The sequence below is a fragment of the Hemitrygon akajei genome, chromosome 10 (assembly GCF_048418815.1).
Source record: "Hemitrygon akajei chromosome 10, sHemAka1.3, whole genome shotgun sequence".
NCBI lineage: Eukaryota > Metazoa > Chordata > Chondrichthyes > Myliobatiformes > Dasyatidae > Hemitrygon > Hemitrygon akajei.
Window position 1 is genome coordinate 53,187,879 of NC_133133.1, and position 23,148 is coordinate 53,211,026.

At 40.2% G+C, this 23,148-nt stretch overlaps 1 protein-coding gene across 1 annotated transcript in view; it reads left to right on the forward strand.

Moving 5' to 3' along the window:
- LOC140734395 (Krueppel-like factor 5) overlaps positions 1–6,048 on the forward strand; it is a 63,422-nt gene extending 57,374 nt beyond the window's left edge. Inside the window, exon 5 of the mRNA XM_073058282.1 lies at positions 1,490–6,048. Within this exon, the coding sequence (XP_072914383.1) occupies positions 1,490–1,668 (179 nt within the window). The 3' untranslated portion in view covers positions 1,669–6,048. The remainder of the gene's footprint in view (positions 1–1,489) is intronic.
- Positions 6,049–23,148: the final 17,100 nt, after the last annotated feature.

The window sequence follows — 23,148 nt, forward strand, 5'->3', positions numbered from 1 at the left end:
TGCTATTACGGGATCGCTAGCGTTTCTTCTGGTGCGTCTGAGGGGCTGTTCCCACAGACCCTCTTTTTATCCTGACTCACAGGGTCTAAGGTGTCAATCAGGTTGGGGATGATGCAATCCCTCCACCAACCTCCTCCTTGGTTAATTGCCTGGGGCTTTGATTGCATCGTACAGGATGCAATACACAAGTCCATCTCCAAGAGACAATAGCCGGCATCAATGGGTCCGCCTCTCGGAGGCCAAGGCACATTCCAACGCCTTGTGGATTCTGCATGTCTTTCTCTCATTTCCTGGGTCTCCTGAATTGACTCAATAGTGATCTTGCGATTCTCACAAAGGAGGGGGCTACCCCGCACCCTTCGGCCCCTCAGAGCTGTGGTACATTCATAACAGTAGTATTGTATCAGAGGAAACATGCCAAAGTGATTATCCGTTGCTGACAAACGTATCTCCATTCCTGACACACCTTTTTCAAAAGGACTGTGGCAAGACTATGGAATGAAATAATAAAATTGTTCTGTCTGTTCAGTCCATTTTACATCTTGGTAAAAATCACAGAGTTCTACATAATGGATTGCCAGTGCAGCATTTTCCATTTTCATACTGTCATTGAAACGATGTCTTCACAACGTTAGCAGTAAACATGGTAATGCCAACAGTAAGACATCCAGATAACACCTGCAATCCTTTAGAGCAGAAAGAATGCACAGCCAATATCGGTAATAATTATTGATCACAGCTCCTTTAGCATGATGCAATATTGACCTTTAAGGAGTGGTATCAATCAATAGGCTTCAAAGTTTCCCACATTATAATTTCTTTGTACATTATTTTAAAATAGAAAAAGAATGGTAATTCTAATGAAACTACAGTATAAGAACAATTCTAACTCTCTTCACCAAGTGGAATAGGATGGTAGCCCTCATAACTGCAGAGAATATAATTTGCAACAAGCACACAAATGTTGGAAGAACTCAGCAGGTCAGGCAGCATCTATAGAGGGAAATAAACAGTTGACATTTTGGGCCAAGACCCTTCATCGGGGCTTATCCGGAATATAATTATTTGTCATTCCTGTCCTTTGTCATTCTTCCATGGCTGATTTCATTGGTGGCTCAGGCAAGCAGCTTTTTTGTTATACAGATGCCTAGATTCCAATCATCATCAACATCCTGGGACTCAAGACCTGGAGACACTGAGCCATAATTGTTGGTCTTAGAAATTGCTCAACACTTCAAATACTTCATAAAGGGTTCCAAAAAGAATTATAATTTGATTTCTACCTGAATAGATTTTTTTGAAGAGCCAGCATGATGATAATATTTATACTGATCAGACAGAATTTGTCCACAGTTAGTTATTAACATGTAGTCCTCAGCCACTGGTTTGTGTGAATGTGACACAGATAATCTCGTAATCAGTAACATTTAAAAATGATGCTGCCCTTTAATGGAGGTGACATATTCACGTTTGTCTGTTTCAATTGCAGGTGAAAAACCATACAAGTGTACATGGGAAGGTTGTGATTGGCGTTTTGCTCGTTCTGATGAACTTACCAGACACTACAGAAAGCACACAGGAGCTAAACCTTTCAAGTGCATCGCTTGCGGTCGTTGCTTTTCACGTTCGGATCACTTGGCTCTTCACATGAAGAGACACCAGAATTAGACCAAGTGTGACTGACTGATATCTAAAGTGTACAGATGAACAAAATACTGCCATTTCCACACACATATACAGGAGATAAATAGCTGCATATATATGAAAGAATATATTGTTGGTAGTAGAAAGATGTTTAAGTGGAAAACAATTATGCAATGCATTCAATTCACAGAAAAATGTATTATTTATTCTGTATTTCCTGAAAGCAAACCTGAAATGTTCTAGAAAACATGAAATTATTGGGGAACTGCAATAAATTTCTATATTCAACAAATGAATTAATTTGGAATGTGAATTTGGAACTTAAATTAGCTGATAGTCATAGTTAAATAGACTGATTATTAAGGGATGCAAAGGCACACAATATAAGTATAGTCTTGAAATGACTGAAAGTGGTGTTATTATACAACTAACACAATCTGATGTTAGCCTTCCCTCTGCATTGTATTAACAGAAGAGATAACTTATATTCTTCTTTAACAAACTGGCATCCAGTAAAGAGAGGGATTTCCTGAGGATGATACTGAAAGCTTCAGGTTGAATTGGGCAGGTTGAGGGAGTGGGCAGATATATAGTGTATATAATGTGAATAACTGTGAGCTCTTCCACTTTGGTGGCAATAATCCGAACTTTCCTTCTGCTCCAGTTCCTGAAGTAAGCACGCTTATGTAGCAGACAATTAAGAAGAAAATTCATGCACTGATCTTCACAGCAAGAGGATTCGAGCATAGAAGCAGTGACATGTGCATTTCTGGTTTCCTTATCTGAGGAAGGATGTTCTTGCCATGCAAGGGGATCAGTAAAGAAATACCAGATGATTCCTAGGATGGCAGGACTAACAGATGCGGTTGGGTTAATTAAACTTATAATTAACAGATTTTAGAAGAGTGATAGGGAAACTTATAAAAAGCTGCAATATTCTAACATTTAGATGCTCCCGGTAGTGGGGGGTGGGGAAGAGATTGAAATCCAAAGGTAAGACGAAAGCCTTTTATGACTGAGAAGAATTTCTTCTCGCAGAGAATTCTGACCCTGTGAAATCCTCTGTCACAGAAAGCAATTGATGTCAAAAGACCAAGTATATTCAACAAGGAGTTAGGTATTGATCTTTGGGGAAGAGGTACGAGAAGGAAGCTGGAATAGGGTACTGATTTTAGTTGATCAGCTATAATCCTATGGAATGCGAGAGGTTCAGAATCAGGTTTAATATCATTGGCATATATCATGAAATCGTGCAATGCGGCAGCAGTAGGTTGCAATGCATAATAATAAAAACTATAAATTACAGTAAGAAGTGTATATGAAAAAAAGAAAATGAAATTAAGTAATGCAAAGAGAGGAAAAAATACTGAGGTAGTATTCAAGGGTTCATCATCCAATCAGAAATCCATTGGCGGAAGGAAGAAGCTGGTCCTGAAACAGTAAGAGCCTGTATTCTAGCTCCTGTACTTTCTCCTCGATGGTAGCAACTGTAAGAAGGCATGTCCTACCTGATGAGGATTCTTAATGATGAATGCTGCATTTATTGAGGCATCACCGTTTTAAGATGTCCTCGTTGCTGGAGAGGCTGGTGCCCATGATGGAGCTGGCTGAGTTAACAACTTTCAGCAGCTGTTTTTGTTCCTTTAATGCTCTGCTCTTTTTATCTCATGTTAAGAAGTTGGGACAGATATTTGTCTCATCCTGTGTGAATGACCTTCCCTGAAGAGAGTACTGCTTAAAGAATCTGTGCCAGGGAACTGTAATCTCATCCATGGTTTACGTTGTCACCACAGGGAGCACAGGATTACTGTAATTCCCTTTAACGGTTCATCAGTTTAGTATGTATACAATGGACTTTGATGCAGTGGTATCGTTCATAGACATTCCTTTGCTTATTTTGGCAGAAGAGTATTTTAAAAACATTTAGGAAGATAGATAGAAACAGATGCCGTTAAAAAACATGAAAATAAAGAACATTAGATTACAACATTGACAAACGCAGACATGGTAGGCCTGAAACTACTGTACAATGAGTTGATTCAGGGAAGGTTCTCTTTTTCAGCTCTGCGTACTGGAACTGCAGTGCACAGTACAGGCTTTACAGCACATCTGTATCTTAATTTTAGAATGGAAAGTTAACGAGTTTCTTTAGCAATGGTTATGTGAACAATCATGGTGAAAGTTGAGAAAGATGTCGCAGGTTGCAATGCAACTCCTGGATTAATTCACACTAAATATTAGCTCTATATTTTGTGCCAAGCTCCGGCTTAAAGTACGGTGTTACTCTATTATTTTGCTTGTGTATATGAACTGTTGAATATTGACTGCATTGACGAGGGTATTTGAATATAGACAATTTGCCTTAAATACATGTGTCAGCTACTGAACACTGTGGGGTGGACAGTTTTTAGAAAGCATTCGATATAATGCATGGTAGAATTTTTTATGTATCTACTGATTGCCATTAGCTAATAAAGCTGTTGTAACCTCATGAACGGAAGCATCATGTGGGCTTCCCATTCAACTGTTGGCAAAGCAACTTTTTAATATTGTTAATAACTTTAAATCATTTTCAAATCCTGATTTTAAGGGTAATTTGAAATTTTACTGCTGCTTTAAATATCAGTTAGTCAGCTTTCATATTATTCTCTTGAAGTTTTGCCATGAGACTGAACTGATGATCATTTTGATTCATAAATTTAAACACTAACAAAATTATATGTATGCCCCTCAGGTAACCTCAGCATTACTTTAGACAGGTTTAATGATACTCATGCATCCATCAGTAATATCCTCATGGATATACAAGACCAAAAGACTAGGAGTAGAATTGGGCCATTTGGCCCATCGAGTCTTCTCTGCCATTCCATCATGGTTGATTTATTATCTCTTTCAACCCCATTCACCTGCCTTCTCCCCCTAACCTTTGACGCCATGACTCAGCAAGAACCTATCAACCTCCACCTTAAATATACTCAATGGCTTGGCTTGCACTGCTGTCTGTGGCAAGGAATTACACAGATTCACTACCCTCTGGCTAAAGAAATGTTTCCTCATCCCTGGTTTAAATAGACATCCCTCATTTCTGAGTCTGTGCCCTCAGGCAGACTCCCTCACTATAGGAAACATCCTCTCTACATCCACGTTATCCAGACCTTTCAATATTTGATCCATTTCAATGAGATATTTCTTCTAAACTCTAGCCAGTATGAATAATATGTCTGTATCATATATCTAATACGTTTCATCACTTCATTTACAGAAACAAAATTATATCAGAAATCATATGCTAAAATGAAATCTAATGCAACAAGTAAGCAAGTTGAAAAGAAGTTAGTGATGTGTTTCTATTAGTGTGTATTTTAAAGCACTCACGCTGTAGATCACGGTTGTAAATGTAAATGTGTAACATATTGCAGTAATCAAAGTTGAAATGATAGACTTTATCAGAAAAAAAGTAGAGGTATTTTGTACTTCTTTGGAAGTGAGAGCAAAAATACCTGTTTTCACTAGTCTTTTCCCTCCTCCCAATCCCAAATGGACTCATAAGGTAGGAAATCAGAAGAAACAAGTTAATCTGCTTTTTGCTTGGACATGAAAAATAACCATGTGGACAAAGTATCTAAAGGCTACTGCCAGGTTAGAGACTCTATCCCAGTGTATAGTAAGATTTTCTAGCCAGGAAATAAGAGAGTTAAGGAGATGAAACAAATGTCAATTTCAAACAACAATGATGTTTACAAATTCTATAAAGGCAATTTTACGAACTTGGATGAATCAACTCACAGATGAGAAATAGATCACAATGTTAGTAATAACAATGATAACATTTATTTAATTGTCAGCATGTTGGACAGCTGTCTATTAAGGTGATTAGCTTTAAGAAGCTAGATTAATACTGTGAGGAAGAAAAGAACAAATAATTTCCTAATCCACCTGAAAGATGGCAAAAGATAAAATTTGGGGACACTTAATTGGATACTATCAGCCAATTAAATCCACATTCAATCTGATGTTACACAAGGAGCATGCAGCATAATTAGTACTGTGTCAAGTTGTGTACTAGTGGATGAAAAGTTTACAACACCTGTGGAACAGTGTGTTTTTTTATCAAGTACCCAAAGATACAAAAGCATGTAAATATTTGAATATCTCACCTTGTATATAATTTTTATAAGTTGTTAATGTTTATATTCAGAACAAAGGGGAAGAAAATGGTGGTAGTTTTTCTTTGTTATCACTTATTTTTATAATGTAGCATTTCACAATTTTGAAGAGAAATCAAAAATAATTAATGTTTGGAAATAAATTTTCTGATATAGTGATTTTGGATTTTTCTAAAAAGTATATTGTATAATAAGAGAAAAGGAACAAAATAAAAACCGTTTATAGTTCAAACCTTAATTTGTTGATTGTCTTTGAATCATCGTTCCATGTATGCAGATTAATAACTTTAAAGGAACCTTTAAAGAAACATGGCACATAAGATGTTAATAATATGTTAAGGTTTTCTGGTTCAGAACACTAAGTTTAGTGACCCACAGTTGCATTGTTTCAGAGAGATCCATAAACTGCTTATCTTGTTAGGGAACAAAAAGCACATAATTACATTTCACCAGATCTCTGTTGCAGACTATCCACCTCAAAAACAACATATTAATCAAAATATTTTATTGAACAATGTTTTGAAACATCTCAGTTAACTACAAGAAGGAAGAAAAGAGAATGATGCACCTTTAGCAATGATCTTTGCATCCTTATTGGCAACAGGAGTAGTACCAGAGTATTGGAGGGTGGCAAAAACTATCTCTTTGTTGGGAATTATAGTTAAGTAAGTCTTATGTCAGTGTTGGGCAAATGATTGGAGAAGATTCTAAGAGAAGCGATTTACATGCATTTGGGGACGTATAGTCTGATGAGAGATGGTCAGCGTGTCTTTGTGAGGGGCATGTCATGTCTCATTGTCATAGTCAAATTATTTGAGGAAGTGACAAAACAAATTGATGAAGGTAGAGCAGTAGTTGCATTGTATATAGATTTTAGGAAGGCATTTGACAAGATTCCCCATGGTAGGCTCATTCAAAAAGTCAGGAGGCATGGGATCCAGGGAAACTTGGATGTGTAAATTCAGACTTAGCTTGCCCATAGAAGGAAAAGGGTGGTAGTGGATGGAGCATATTCTGATCAGTGACCAGTGGTGTTGGGCAGGGATCTGTTCTGGGACCTCTGATCTTTGTGATCTTTAATAATGACTTGGATAAGAAAGTGGAATGATTGTTTCACAAGTTTGTAGATGGCATAAAGTTTGGCTGTGTTGTAGATAGTGTAGAAGTTCACTACAGATTAAAATGGGACACTGATAAGATGATGAGCTGGGATAAGGAGTAGCAAATGGATTTCAATCTGTACTTGGAAGGTCAAACTTGAAGACAGGGTACAGGGTTAATGATAGGATTCTTAGCAGTCTGGAGGAACAGAGGGATCTTGGAGTCCACATATATAGATCCCTAAAAATTGCATGTTGATAAGATGGCTAAGAAGGCGTATATTGTGTTGGCTTTCACTAGATCAGGAATTGAGTTCAGGAGCCAAAAGGTAATGTTGCAGCTCTAGAAAAGTCTGGTTTAACCACACTTGGAGTATTGTGTTCAGTTCTAGTAGCTTTGTTATAGGAAGGATGTTGAAGCTTTAGAGAGGATGCAGAAGAGATTTACAAGGATACTGCTTGGATTAGAGAACATATCATTTGAGGATAGGTTGAGCAATCTAGGGCTTTTCTCTTGGAGTGATGGTTTCAAGTTCACAAATCAACATGGCTTTGTGAAAGTGAAAGGGAAATTTTAACCAAATTACTGGCATTCTTTGAAGAAGTAAAATTTGTTGTAGATGTACATTTTTTTACGGAAAGCACTTGATGTGCTGAATCAAAGGTTATTGCAAAACGATGAGAAGTATATTGTCTAAATGGTGAGAGAGTGCAGAGGCCTGAGATGCAAAACATTCTTAGAAGCTTTTTTTGAATCATCCAATAGGACAATTGCAGGTACCATGATGAATTAGAAAAGATAATTCAATGCAATTATTTACTATTAAGGGAATTTAATGCAAAAAATAGGGTGGGTATCCTTCCATTGTATAGGATATTAGTGAGATCACATCTTGAATACCGTGTGCCATAAGGTATTAATGCATTTGAAGCAGTTCTGGGGATGTTTATTGAGCTATTAGCATGGTGTTTGGTGATGGGCAGAGTGAGAGACACAGGAGTTCACTGAGTTTTAATTAGAACTGTGCAGAACCAAATGAAATATAATAAATTCCAGGCCAACAGGGCCACTAGCTAAAACTCTCAAACTAAAATGTAATGCAATAACTGTGGCTCGGAAACAGTAACTAAATACTAAACTAATACCACTCCTTTCCAGCATGAATCTAAATTGTAATCTACTTTCCTGGAACGTGGACTAAGAAAGCAGGGAGCGTTGTTGTCGCTGTGCTTTGGCGAAGTGTCGACAAAACTGAAATGAAAGGAAAGGAGTTAAATATCAGCAAATGAAACAATAGTTGCCTGGAATGTGCACTCACGCGTGTGATTGCTGACTCCTTTCAGCTGTTCAACTGTGAGGATGCCTAGACTCCGTGGAAGAGTCCATGGTAGTGACAGGCTCCTGTCCCTAGGCACAGGTCCCAAGACAGCAGAGATCTGTACCTAATGGAAGTCCTGAATGAGAGACTTGAGATTCCAGCTCAATCCAGGTTTCAGAGCTGAACCAAAACCCAAAAGCATTCCTAAGGGACACACCCTTCCCAATCCATGAGATACTGGACCTGGGCAAGATGCCAGAAGACGCTGCATTGAATAGTTCAGAGACCCATCCACCAAGCTGGAAGGCGGGGGAGGGAGGGGTTAATAGACAATAGACAATAGGTGCAGAAGTAGACCATTCGGCCCTTCGAGCCTGCACCGCCATTTTGAGATCATGGCTGATCATCTACTATCAATACCCGGTTCCTGCCTTGTCCCCATATCCCTTGATTCCCCTATCCATAAGATACCTATCTAGCTCCTTCTTGAAAGCATCCAGAGAATTGGCATCCACTACCTTCCGAGGCAGTGCATTCCAGAACTCCCACAACTCTCTGGGAGAAGAAGTTTTTCCTTAACTCTGTCCTAAATGACCTACCCCTTATTCTCAAACCATGCCCTCTGGTACTGGACTCTCCCAGTATCTGGAACGTATTTCCTGCCTCTATCTTGTCCAATCCCTTAATAATCTTATATGTTGCAATCAGATCCCCTCTGAATCTCCTTAATTCCAGCGTGTACAAGCCCAGTCTCTCTAACCTCTCTGCGTAAGACAGTCCAGACATCCCAGGAATTAACCTTGTGAATCTACGCTGCACTTCCTCTACAGCCAGGATGTCCTTCCTTAACCCTGGAGACCAAAACTGTACACAATACTCCAGGTGTGGTCTTACCAGGGCCCTGTACAAATGCAAGAGGATTTCCTTGCTCTTGTACTCAATTCCCTTTGTAATAAAGGCCAACATTCCATTAGCCTTCTTCACTGCCTGCTGCACTTGCTCATTCACCTTCAGTGACTGATGAACAAGAACTCCTAGATCTCTTTGTATTTCTCCCTTACCCAACTCTACACCGTTCAGATAATAATCTGCCTTCCTGTTCTTACTCCCAAAGTGGATAACCTCACACTTATTCACATTAAACGTCATCTGCCAAGTATCTGCCCACTCACCCAGCCTATCCAAGTCACCCTGAATTCTCCTAACATCCTCATCACATGTCACACTGCCACCCAGCTTAGTATCATCAGCAAACTTGCTGATGTTGTTCTCAATGCCTTCATCTAAATCGTTGACGTAAATTGTAAACAGCTGTGGTCCCAATACCGAGCCCTGTGGCACCCCACTAGTCACCACCTGCCATTCTGAGAAACACCCATTCACCGTTACCCTTTGTTTTCTATCTGCCAACCAGTTTTCTATCCATGTCAATGTCTTCCCCCCGATGCCCTGAGCTTTGATTTTATCCACCAATCTCCTATGTGGGACTTTATCAAATGCCTTCTGAAAATCGAGATACACTACATCCACTGGATCTCCCCCGTCTAACTTCCTGGTTACATCCTCGAAAAACTCCAACAGATTAGTCAAGCATGATTTACCCTTGGTAAATCCATGCTGGTTCAGCCCAATCCTATCACTGCTATCTAGATATGCCACTATTTCATCGTTAATAATGGACTCTAGCATCTTCCCCACCACCGATGTCAGGCTGACAGGTCGATAGTTCTCTGTTTTCTCCCTCCCTGCTTTCTTAAAAAGTGGGATAACATTAGCCATTCTCCAATCCTCAGGAACTCATCCTGAATCTAAGGAACATTGGAAAATGATTACCAATGCATCCGCAATTTCCAGGGCCACCTCCTTTAGTACCCTAGGATGCAGACCATCTGGACCTGTGGATTTGTCAGCCTTCAGTCCCATCAGTCTTCTCATCACCGTTTCCTTCCCAATGTCAATCTGTTTCATTTCCTCCGTTACCATATGTCCTTGGCCCATCCATACATCTGGGAGATTGCTTGTGTCTTCCTTAGTAAAAACAGATCTAAAGTACTCATTAAATTTTTCTGCCATTTCTCTGTTTCCCATAACAATTTCACCCAATTCATTCTTCAAGGGCCCAACATTGTTCTTAACTATCTTCTTTCTCTTCACATACCTAAAAAAGCTTTTGCTATCTTCTTTTATATTCCTGGCTAGCTTGCGTTCGTACCTAATTTTTTCTCCCCGTATTGCCTTTTTAGTTAAGTTCTGTTGTTCCTTAAAAACTTCCCAATCATCTGTCCTCCCACTCACCTTAGCTCTGTCATACTTCCTTTTTTTTTAATGCTATGCAATCTCTGACTTCCTTTGTCAACCACTGTGGCCCCTTTCCCCCCTTTGAATCCTTCCTTCTCTGGGGGATGAACAGATTATGCACCTTGTGCATTATTCCCAAGAATACCTGCCATTGCTGTTCAACTGTCTTTTCTGCTAGGCTATCCGTCCAGTCAACTTTGGCCAGCTCCTCCCTCGTGGCTCCATAGTCTCCTTTGTTCAACTGTAACACTGACATCTCCAAGCTGCCCTTATCCTTCTCAAATTGCAGATGAAAACTTATCATATTATGATCACTACCTCCTAATGGCTCCTTTACTTCAAGATCACTTATCAAATCCTGTTCATTACATAACACTAAATCCAGAATAGTCTTGTCCCTGGTCGGCTCTCGTACAAGCTGTTCCAAGAATGCGTCCCGTAGGCACTCTACAAACTCCCTATCCTGGGTTCCAGCACCAACCTGATTCTCGCAGTTCACCTGCATGTTGAAATCCCCCATAACTACTGCGACATTACCTTTGCCACATGCCAATGTTAACTCCCTATTCAACTTGCACCCAATATCCATGCTACTGTTTGGTGGCCTGTAGACAACACCCATTTGGGTCCTTTTGCCCTTACTGTTCCTCAGTTCTATCCACACAGACTCTACTTCTCCTGACCCTATGTCCCCCCTTGCAAAGGACTGAATCTCATTCCTCACCAACAGGGCCACCCCACCCCCTCTGCCCACATTCCTGTCCCTACGATAGCACGTATACCCTTGTACATTCATTTCCCAAGTCTGATCTCCCTGCAGCCATGTCTCCGTTATCCCAACAACATCATAGTTACCCATTCGCACCTGGGCTTCAAGCTCATCCACCTTATTTCTGACACTTCGTGCATTCAGATATAGAATTTTTAGCTCATTTCTCCTCTCTCTGTTTGAATCGCTGCCTATTGTGCTTAACCCAGCTCCCCGAACTCCCATCGGGCTATACGCCCCTAGAATTTTGTTGTCCTTCCTAAATTTACTTATTCTTTCAACACATTTAACTCCATGTTCCGTCAGACCATCCCTCTGTACATGTGTCCTCCTTATCACTTGTTCCGCCTCACCTTTCTCTACTACACGCTTAATATTCCGGAACCATGTAGTCCCCACCTGTCCTTTATTCTTCCTCTCGCTATCCTCTCTCACATTCTGGATCCCCGCCCCCTGCAAATTTAGTTTAAACCCCCCCAAGAAGCACTAGCAAACTTCCCTGCAAGAATGTTAGTACCGCCCCAGTTCAGGTGTAAACCGCCCCTTCGGAACAGATCCTACCTTCCCTGGAACAAAGCCCAATTATCTACAAACCTGAAGCCCTCCCTCCTGCACCATCCTCTCAGCCACGTATTAATCTTTATAATCTTTCTGTTCCTTGCCTCACTCGCACGTGGCACAGGTAGCAATCCTGAGATTGTTACCCTGGAGGTCCTGCTCTTCAGCTTTGCACCTAACTCCCTGAACTCCCTACGCAGAACCCCCTCACTAATCCTACCCACGTCATTGGTCCCTACATGGACCACAACATCTGGATTCTTGCCCTCCCTCTCGAGAATAACCTGCACCCGATCTGAGATGTCTCGGACCCCGGCACCGGGGAAGCAACATACCATCCAAGACTCCCGATCTTCCCCACAAAATCTCCTATCCGACCCCCTGACTATAGAATCCCCTATCAATAACACTCTCTTCTCTTCCCTTCCCTCCTCCCCTTCCTAGTCGAGGGTCCAACCTCAGTGCCAGAGAAAGGACCACTGCAGCTTGTTCCTGGTAGGTCATCCCCACTAACAGTATCCAAAACAGTATACTTATTTTTGATGGGAACGGCCACAGGGGTGCTCTGCTCTCTCTGTCTGCTCCCCCTGCCTCTCTTGACTCTCACCCATTTGCCTACCTCCTGTCTTTTCGGTGTGACTACCTCCCGATAACTCTTATCTATCTCTGCCTCTGCCTCCCAAATGATCCGTAGTTCATCCAGCTCCTGCTCCAATTCCCTAACTCGGTCTGATAGGAGCTGCAGCTGGATGCACCTATTGCAGGTGTGGTCATCAGGGACAGCTGTGTTGACCCTGACCTCCCACATACTGCATACGGAGCGCACAACTGCTCTAACTGTCTCCCCCATTACCTGATCCCAGATTAGTCAGAATAAATGAAAAGCAGGCTTCTTGCCGAAGTCCTCTTGCGCCGAAGCCCTCTGAGCCAAAGCCCAGCACTCCGCTCCTGCGCACTCCGCTGCCCGCACCGACGCTGCCCGCTCCTGAAAGTGAGCCACTTTTTAAAGCCCGCGCTTGCCGCTGACGTCACCCGCGCTTGCGCAGCTTTACCTTCCTCCTCAGGTATTCTCCAGGTAGGTCCGAGGGTCCAAGGCAGACAAATAGCACAACTGAGTGAAAAGTCTCAAACACAAAACTAAGCAAGTGTATATAGTTACCGAATGTAAAACAGAATCAGACAACATAGAGTCTGACAAAGTATAACTGAAGCAGATCACAAAATCATCTGGATCACAATAGATGTGTCTGGTGTAAAACTGAAAATGGAGCTGGATATAGGGTTAGCTTTGTCCATAATGTCAGAGGCTGACCACAATATACTGTTTTCTAAGACACCATTAGAGAAGACCTCAGTGATGCTAAAGACTCACACAGGTGAAAAAGTGTTTCCCAATGGCAAACTGAAAGTAGATGTGACATATGGAGGCCAAACACAAGAGTTAGAGCTTTACGTGTTGAAAAGTGGAGGGCCAACACTTCTCAGACATGAATGGCTGAGAAAATTCCAACTATACAGGCAAACAATCAAAGCCTCAGTGGCATCAACAGGCAACAGCAGCCCAAATGGAGGTACTAATCAGAGACTGTCTCAGCTGCTTAATGCTAATGAGAAGGTGTTTGAGAAGGGTATTGGTAAACTCAAAGGTATGAAGGCCAGAATTGAATAGAGCAACACCAAGATTCCATAAAGTACATCCAGTGCCTAGTGCACTACATCCTGAAGTGGATGCTGAACTGCAGAGCTTCATGGTGTCTGGAATTCTCTCCAACATTGAGAGGAGTGATTGGGCCACGTCTATTGTCCCAGTGATCAAAAAGGGAAGGCTGGAGCCGTTTGCATATGTGGGGATTTCAAAGTGAGCATCAACCCAGTGCTGCGTACTGTGCAGTATCTCCTGCCACAAATAGAAGATATTTTTGCATCTTTGGCAGGTGGATGATGTTTTCAAAGATTGACTTGTCACAAGCCCATCTGCAAATGGTGATTGAGGAGTCAAGGAGGAAGTTCCTCACAATCAATGCTCACAAGGGACTTTTCCAGTATAATCATCTCATCTTTGATGTTGCATCAGCTCCCGCAATTTGTCAAAGCGCAATAGAGCAAGTGTTACAAGGTATCCCTTGTTACCTTGATGACATCATCGTGACTGGCAAAAATGATGAAGAGCACCTCCAGAACCTTGGTGAAGAACATATCTAGGTCAACTGAATCCAAAAAGATAGACACTTTACAGTTACCAGACTTACCTCTCAGTGATGATCATGTCACTGACAGCAAATTGACATCAGAAACAAAGAATGTTGTCTTAGACAAGACACCTACCAAACCTGATGCCACTCTGCAGGCCCAGGGGCACGAAGGTAATGTTGTCATTGACAAGACACTTGCCAAACCTGATGCCACTCCATGTCCAGAGGCCTTATCCTGAAAGAAACAGAGCACCATCCAAAAGACTGAATCTATAGAACTGTGAAATTTGTTCTGGACTGTTCTTGTGAAAGCGTGCTTATGGGTAGGCTCATGATCTTCGCTAACTCCTTTCATTAAGTAGCTTCCTATAAAGGAGATTGCTTTGAGACATCACTTGCTCTGCCATTTGGCTGCATCATTTGGTGTTGAGAGTTTCTGAATTAGAGATCAAACTTGTGCCCCTTGGCCTAGCTGTGGAAGTTAAAATCAAACAAAATCAAAGCCAAGGTTATTAAATTACTACTATTGAATGAAAGTTATTCTAATGTTGAAACTTTGGAGTGAATTCCTCACCTGGATATAAGACAGTCAGCAGCTGCATATATATTTACACAATGTACCAACACAAAAGCAAGCTAATAATAAAGGGGAATGGGAACATAACCTAAAAGAAACTTTTTTTTAGACTAGTTACATAAATCTGATACTCCTGTTGTGAACAGAAGTCTCTCATCTGCTTAAAGTTTATTCCTTTCATTTGGCACAATCAGCTTCATTTTTGAACAGGGTTTTCTGCATCATACATGAATATATTTTCTGGAATACATTTTAATATTTATTATTTGTTAATTCATTTGTGTAATATTATTCTATGGATTGTGTGTTGTGTGCCTTTGTCTGGGGGAACATTGTTTCATTTGATGGTATATATATACATACCTGGTTGAATCTCTGCTCCAAGAGGAAAATTGTGGGGATCGTTTACCCTCAAAGAGTTATTTACCCTATTATCCAAATAGATTACACTTTGGGATCATAGTAGACTCCACTTAGTTGGCTTTATCATTAAGTGTTATATTTAAAATTCATTGTGTAGGTTACAAGAACACATTTCTACATACAGATTCTTAATTGTAGTCTTCATGCAACCTTAACATTTCCTAACATAATTAAACATGCTGCAAATTAAGAACAACTGAAAACCTGAAAATCATTTGCTATGATTTGCAATAAATTTGCCTTACCGTTAACAGTTTCATGGATCATAGAAACCATAGCTAAAGACTAAAGAGAGATATAAGTCAGAAAGTTGAAGGTTCAAGTCTTAGTTCAGGATTTAAGTATATAATTTAGTATAGCAAGTTACTGAAACAATGAGGGAGGGTTGCTCAGTCAGGGCCATTTCTCAGGTGGACATTAAACTGAGGCCTTTTTCTGATGGATCTAAACTCTTCCATGGAACTATTATCATTGAGTAATACAGCACTGGGCATGCCCATCATCCCAGCTTGTCCATGTCAAACAAGATGCCATTCTAAGCTATTCCAATGTGCTTTTTCTTACCATGTACCTGCCCTCATGTCATTTAAATTGTAAGAGAGGAATGGTTCAATCATCCATCTTATGTTACCAAAATAATTTCAGTGGTTATTTAATTTTTGTGGGAGCATATGGTTTCTTTTTTCTTTATATCCCAAATCTGCTTGTGATAAATTTGGGAACAGTCAATACATTAGGATATGATAAAATAAATTTACTGATTAGCAATTGAGGTAAAGAATTTAACTTCAATGAATTAAATAAATACTGCCTTATTAGATTATGGCTGTGTAACTAACACAGTGTGACTATGTTCAGAAAATCAAGTTGAACAGAATCATGGTCATATGTGAAACTATTAAGAGCCATCGGTAACAGAAAAGCTACAGTATCATCAGTACAGAGTACAATTCTAAAGCCATACTTATCTTCAGAATCAGGTTTAATATCATTGGCATATGTCGTGAAATTTGTTAACTTAGCAGCAGCAATACAATGCAATACATGATAAATATTTTTTAAATCTGCATTATTATATATATATATATATATATAGTATACGCACAAACCCCATTTCCAGAAGAGTTGGGATATTTTCCAAAATGCAATAAAAACAAAAATCTGTGATATGTTAATTCACGTGAACCCTTATTTAACTGACAAAAGTCCAAAGAAAAGATTTTCAATAGCTTTACTGACCAACTTAATTGTATTTTGTAAATATACACAAATTTAGAATTTGATATCTGCAACACACTCAACAAAAGTTGGGACAGAGTTAAAATAAGATTGAAAAGTGCACAGAATATTCAAGTAACACCGGTTTGGAAGACTCCACATTAATCAAGCTAATTGGTAGCAGGTGAGGTATCATGACTGGGTATAAAAGTAGTGTCCATCAAAGGCTCAGTCTTTGCAAGCAAGGATGGGTCGTGGGTCACCCCTTTGTGCCAAAATTCGTGAGAGAATTGTTAGTCAGTTCAAAAGAAACATTTCCCAACGCAAGATTGCAGAGAATTTAGGTCTTTCAACATCTACAGTACATAATATTGTGAAAAGATCCAGAGAATTCAGAGACATCTCAGTGCGTAAAGGGCAAGGTTGGAAACCACTGTTGAATGCCCATGATCTTCGAGCCCACAGGCGGCACTGCCTAAGAAACTGTCATGCTACTGTGACAATTATAGCCACCTGGGCTCAGGAGTACTTTGGAAAACCATTGTTACTTAACACAGTCCGTTGCTGCATCCAGAAATGCAACTTGAAACTGTATTACGCAAGGAGGAAGCCATACATCAACTCTATGCAGAAACGCCAGCGAGTTCTCTGGGCCCGAGCTCATCTCAGATGGACCGAAAGACTGTGGAACCGTGTGCTGTGGTCAGATGAGTCCACATTTCAGCTAGTTTTCGGAAAAAACGGGCGTCGAGTTCTCCGTGCCAAAGATGAAAATGACCATCCTGATTGTTATCAGCAAAAGCCAGCATCTGTGATGGTATGGGGGTGCATCAGTGCCCACGCCATGGGTGAGTTGCATGTATGTGAAGGTACCTTTGACTCTGAGGCGTATATTAGGATTTTAGAGGGACATATGTTGCCATCAAGGCGACATCTCTTCCCGGGACGTCCATGCTTATTTCAGCAGGACAATGCCAGACCACATTCTGCACGGGCTACAACAGCGTGGCTTTGTAGACACAGAGTGCGTGTGCTTGACTGGCCTGTTGCCAGTCCAGATCTATCTCCTATTGAAAATGTATGGCGCATCACAAAGAGGAGAATCAGACAACGGAGACCACGGACTGTTGAGCAGCTCAAGTCTTATATCAAGCAAGAATGGACAAAATTTCCAATTGCAAATCTACTACAATTAGTATCCTCAGTTCCAAAATGATTAAAAAGTGTTATTAAAAGGAAAGGTGATGTGACACAATGGTAAACATGCCTCTGTCCCAACTTTTGTTGAGTGTGTTGCAGCCATCAAATTCTAAATTTGTGTATATTTACAAAATACAATTAAGTTGGTCAGTAAAACTAATTGAAAATCTTTTCTTTATACTTTTGTCAGTTAAATAAAGGTTCACGTGAATTAACATATCACAGATTTTTGTTTTTATTGCATTTTGGAAATTTCTGGAAATGGGGTTTGTATATATATATACACGGTGCAAAAACTGAAATTTTTTAAAAAGTAGTGAGGTAGTGTCCATTAGTTCAATGTCCATTTAGAAATCCAACAGCAGAGAAGAAACTGTTCCTGAATCGTTGAGTGTGTGCCTTCAGGCTTCTGTACCTTCTTCCTGATAGTAACAAAGAGAAGAGGGCATGTCCTGGGTGGTGGGGGTCCTTGATGATAAAAGCCACTTTCTGAGGCACCACTCCTTGAAGATGTCTTGGATACTATGGAGGCTAGTACCCATGATGGAGCAGACAAATTTTTTAACTTTCTGCAGCTTACTTCGATCCTGTGCAGTATTCCCCCGCCCCCCCCCCCCCCCGTACCAGATGATAACGCAGCCAGTCAGAATACTCTTCAAATCCAATCTGACATCCTTCAAACTAAAAGAGTAGCTTTGGACATAAGTAGTGTATTTCCAGTCCTGGTGCAGGGTCTCAGCCTGAAATGTCAGATCTTTACTGTATTCCTCTGCATAGATGGTGTCTGACCTTGCTGAGACACTCCAGCAGTTTATGTGTCTTACTCAGTATGCTCAGGATTGTGCTTAACCGTAAACGATATTTAAGTTGTCAATTGTTTCTGGAATATCACCTCCTTCTGTGATGTTCCATGAGATTTGACCCAAATATATCATTTATTTTCTATTGTACGTACAACACCCAAGGCTTAATCTGCAGTCCCTGTTAGTTTATTAAAGTTCCAAGACAATGGAAACTTCAGAACAAATACTATGTCATTACGGGCTAAAATGTCAACCCTGCAATGGTGGATGTCACAACAAGTGCTGCCACTGAGGCAGTATCTCATTGACTGAAAGTTCCTGGGTTTAGATAACAGCAAATGCTCCCAGGTGTGTCCTTCATCCTCAGAGTCAGCTGTTAAAGAAGTAAAGGTAAATGTTGTAGGAGTTACAGTCAGCCTCTTTATTAAATAGTGGCTTTAACCTGAATTTTGTCACACAAGCAGAACAGATATAAACAAATGATGAGAATATCACCCTTCTGTTGGTTAATTCGATGACATGGGTTCCATTGTACACATAATATTTACTTCCATACGTCCAAGATGACGGTTTTTCTTAATCACCAATTTTTTGCCAAAACTGGATAGGTTTTATCATCTCCCTGCAACCTATTGCAGGACCACAATAAGCCACATTAGATTGGCAATCAAATAAGAAAGAAGAACATTACCTTTAGGCATGCAAACACTGCATAAGCTTGCTTTTTTCAAGTAAAATGGTTGTTACAGAATTATGAACTGAAGTGTTTACAAGGGCTTTTTTTGACAAAAGTCAAGTTATTCTGGGAATATTTTACAAGTTAATTGATAGATAGATAGATAGATAGATAGATAGATAGATACTTTATTCATCCCCATGGGGAAATTCAACATTTTTTCCAATGTCCCATACACTTATTGTAGCAAAACTAATTACATACAATACTTAACTCAGTAAAAATATGATATGCATCTAAAATCACCCTCTCAAAAAGCATTAATAATAGCTTTTAAAAAGTTCTTAAGTAGTTTACTTAAATACATTGAGTCCTAACCCCGGCACTTTAACATATCTTACTCCTGGTGGTTGAATTGTACAAATAAATTTCTCTTAGAGCATATAATTGATTACTGAGATATATATCCCAGCTTAGATACACAAAAGCTTACTATTACATTCCTCTGGACTGGAAAGGTGTTTCAGCTGTGCTATCCTCAAGGTTGTGATCTACGCTCAGTGCATACTTTATTAGCTACCACCTGTACCTAATAAAGTGGCCACTTTATGTTCATGGTCTTCTGCTGCTGTTGCCCGTCCACTTCAACATTCAACATGTTGTGCATTTGGAAATGCTCTTCTGCATTCCACTGTTCTAATGCATGATATTTGAGTTACTGTCACTGTCCTTCCTATCAGCTTGAACCAATCTGGCCATTTTCTTCAGACCTCTCTCATTAACAAGATATTTACACCCAGAGAACTCCCACTCACTGGATATGTTTTGTTTCTTGCACCATTTCTGTAAGCTCGAGAGACTGGTGGGTATGAAAATTCCAGGAGGTCAGAAGTTTCTGAGATACTCAAACCACCTCTTCCGGCACCAACAATCACTCCACAGTCCAAGTCACTTAGATCACAATTCTTCACCATTCTGATGTCTGGTTTGAACAACAACTGAACTTCCAGCAACACACACAAAATGCTGGAGGAATTCAGCAGGCCAGGCAGCATCAATGGAGAAGAATACAGTCGATGTTTTGGGCCAAGATCTGTTGACTAGCCTGCCGAAGAGTCTTTGACTGAAATGTTAGATGTACTCTTTTCCATAGATCCTGCCTGGCCTGCTGAGTTCCTCCAGCATTTTCTGTGTGTTGCTTGGATTTCCAGCATCTGTAGATTTTCTCTTGTTTGTAACTGAACTTCTTGACCATGTCTGCTTGCTTTTGTCCATTGAGCAGCAACCACATGATAGGCTGATGAGATATTTGTACTAATGATCAGGTGTACAGGTGTACTCAATAAAGTGGCTACTGAGTGTATTTTTCTCAAAATCTAACATGAGAAAATAATATAAGCTACAAGCCACATGCCCTAAGCTCACCCCTTCCGTGCTCCCAGTCCTCCTTGCTCCTCCCACCCCCTACCAATCCAGCTGTACCATGACAGCATTCAAAGGGATCATGACTAATCTCCACCCTCAGTTCCAGTTTCCGTATTACGAAAGAACAGGTGCAAAGCTGGAGTATCCAATCATTCTCTTATTGCTCTGCTCTGTGAAAAGGTATTTGACTGAGCAAACAAAACATTTGAGACCTACTGGGCGCATCTCACACCTCTAAATTATTGCTGCTTCCGATATTGTCTGAGGTAGGCTGGAATGACCTAGAAGCACAGGGGAAGAAGCTAGCTGTGACCATGCTTGCTAGTGTACTCCCTGTGGCAAAGATCCAGGTATTGTGGTCTTCCTTGGAAGGTCCTACCCTAGATTCCAAATAGTTGGGCTTTGGTTTCTAAACAATGGATGTGAGTAGACACTTCTGTATTAATGAAACTCTTGGATAACCTTCCACTTGTTCTTCTCCTTTGCAAAGATAAAATAGAAAGGTAAATGCTACCTGTTGTGAGAATGTTTCTATTATCTTTCCTAGGAAGGGGAGAGCACATTAGATGGAAAGGACAATCAATCTTTCACTTAGCAAGTGTTAATACTGCCAATTTATGGCTGTACAATCAATAAATTAATTACAGAAATAAATCACTCAAATGGCCTCTGTTGGATTGTGATGCACATGCATTTAACACCCCTTGGAGATAATATGTCAAAGTCGAAGACAATTTATTATCAAAGTACGTATACAGTATGTCACCAGCTGCTACCTTGAGGTTTATTTTCTATCAGGCATTTACAGGGAAGTAAAGAAACACAACAAAACTTTATGAAAAACTGTACATAAATAAAGACTGACAAGCTGCCAATGTGCAAAGGAAGAGAAATTACGCAAGTAGTAACAGAGTCTAGCATGTGTGGAGTGGGGTGGCAAGAATAAGAGCCTCCACACCATTTCCCAGCTATCTATGAGCAAGAGAGATTGATTTTTGTGAAAGGATGGAAATTCATCAGGCTCATTGAGCATGAAGGAGCAATGGAATTCACTTCACTGTTTTACTGAAACCAATGCATTCCATCCATCTATAAACTAAATGATAACTATATTTTCTAAAACTTCATTCCAGTTCAGCAGCCCTGAAGTTGCAAACTTTGTGAAGTATCACACAGCCAGCTCATTTACTATAAAACGACTGGCTTATTTCAGCAGATGGTGTTAACCAGAGACGGGTTACTGCAACTGAAACTGAACCTACCTGTCAATAATATTTTGTACAACTGACTGTTGTCCAGGGAAACATTGTGTAGTGGTACGTACATGCAGCAAACAATAATTCATTATAAAAAGCATTTTCCATTGTACCAGGCACACGACACAGTGCCCATTATGTGCCCACTCTAGTCCGAGGTCACAGTAACCAGTGGCATACTAAATATATAGAATGTGAAAAAGAAACCGAGCGCAGGTAGTGCAGAAGGTGGCTGATGGAGATAGTACGTGGTGCACCCCATTCACCATTTATGTCAGCCGTTTATGTGTCCCTGACAAATGGATTCAAGTTCAAAGCTCAAATTCATTATCAAAGTATGTGTATATCACCATATTCTACCCTGAGATTCATTTTCTTGTGGGCATCCACAGTAACCACAAAATATGCAGTGGTCCTAACACAGACCCCTTAGAACAGCTCCATCCTCTGCTAAGATAAACAACTATTTAGCGTGAATTTGCAGTTCTCTTTCAGTAAGTCAGTTTTTTATCCATGTTGATGTTGGTCTTTCTGCTCGAAGAGCCTCGCTGTTGTTACTTTGCATTTTATGTACTTTGGTGTACACTTTCATAAAGTTCCTTTAGATAACATCCACTCCATTCCCTTCAGCAGCTCTCATTCTGTCACTTCATTAGAAAGGCAAATAAATCTGTCAGACACGATACTTCTTGATTAATCGAAATCTCTCCAAATGCCTGTTAACTTCTTATCATTTCTAAAACTTTCCTTGCTACTAATAGAAAGTGGACTGGCTTGTAGTTACTAGGAATGTCCTCATAATTTGCTAGTTTACCCTGAATATGCACTGATATCAATATTATTTAGCCATTATCACAGTGGTATTTATAGGAGCTTGCTGAAGGCAAATTGTCAGCTGTGTTTCCTATATTTTATTCTATTTCAAAATGCTTTATCAGCTGTTACTATCTTAATCAGGTTCTGTAGTTTTAAAAGATGTGGTCAATAAATAAAAGCCTCTTCCCTTTCTCTGTTCCCTTTTTCACATGATCACATTTCACACCGACGTACCAGAACATTACTTTGTATTCTCAGGAATTTAACATCAATTTTGACAAACAGTAATTATTACCCACAGAACAGTCCTCAACACCGAGTGATGCCCATGGCTGGAGAAGAGGTTGTAAGAAAGGTCACATTGGATGAAAATTTACTGAAAGACTAGGCATGTGGGTGCACTGAGGTAACTAACTTCCACTTATCCAGACCCAGCAGCAAATATCCCTCATAATTTTTGCCTATTGTTGACTTAGGAAAATTATAATTGGCAAATTTTAAATTTTAATCAGGCTCCTAACTATAAAATGTCTTCAATTCCCAACATAAGCATCCCTCACTTTGGAGCCATAGAGCGTGAGACACCATGGAAACAAGCCATTTGCTCCACCATGTCCACACCAACCAGTGAGAACCTGCCCATTATTTACCCCAGCTCCCAGCACTTGGTCCATAACCTTCTATACCTAGGCAATTCAAGATGTCATC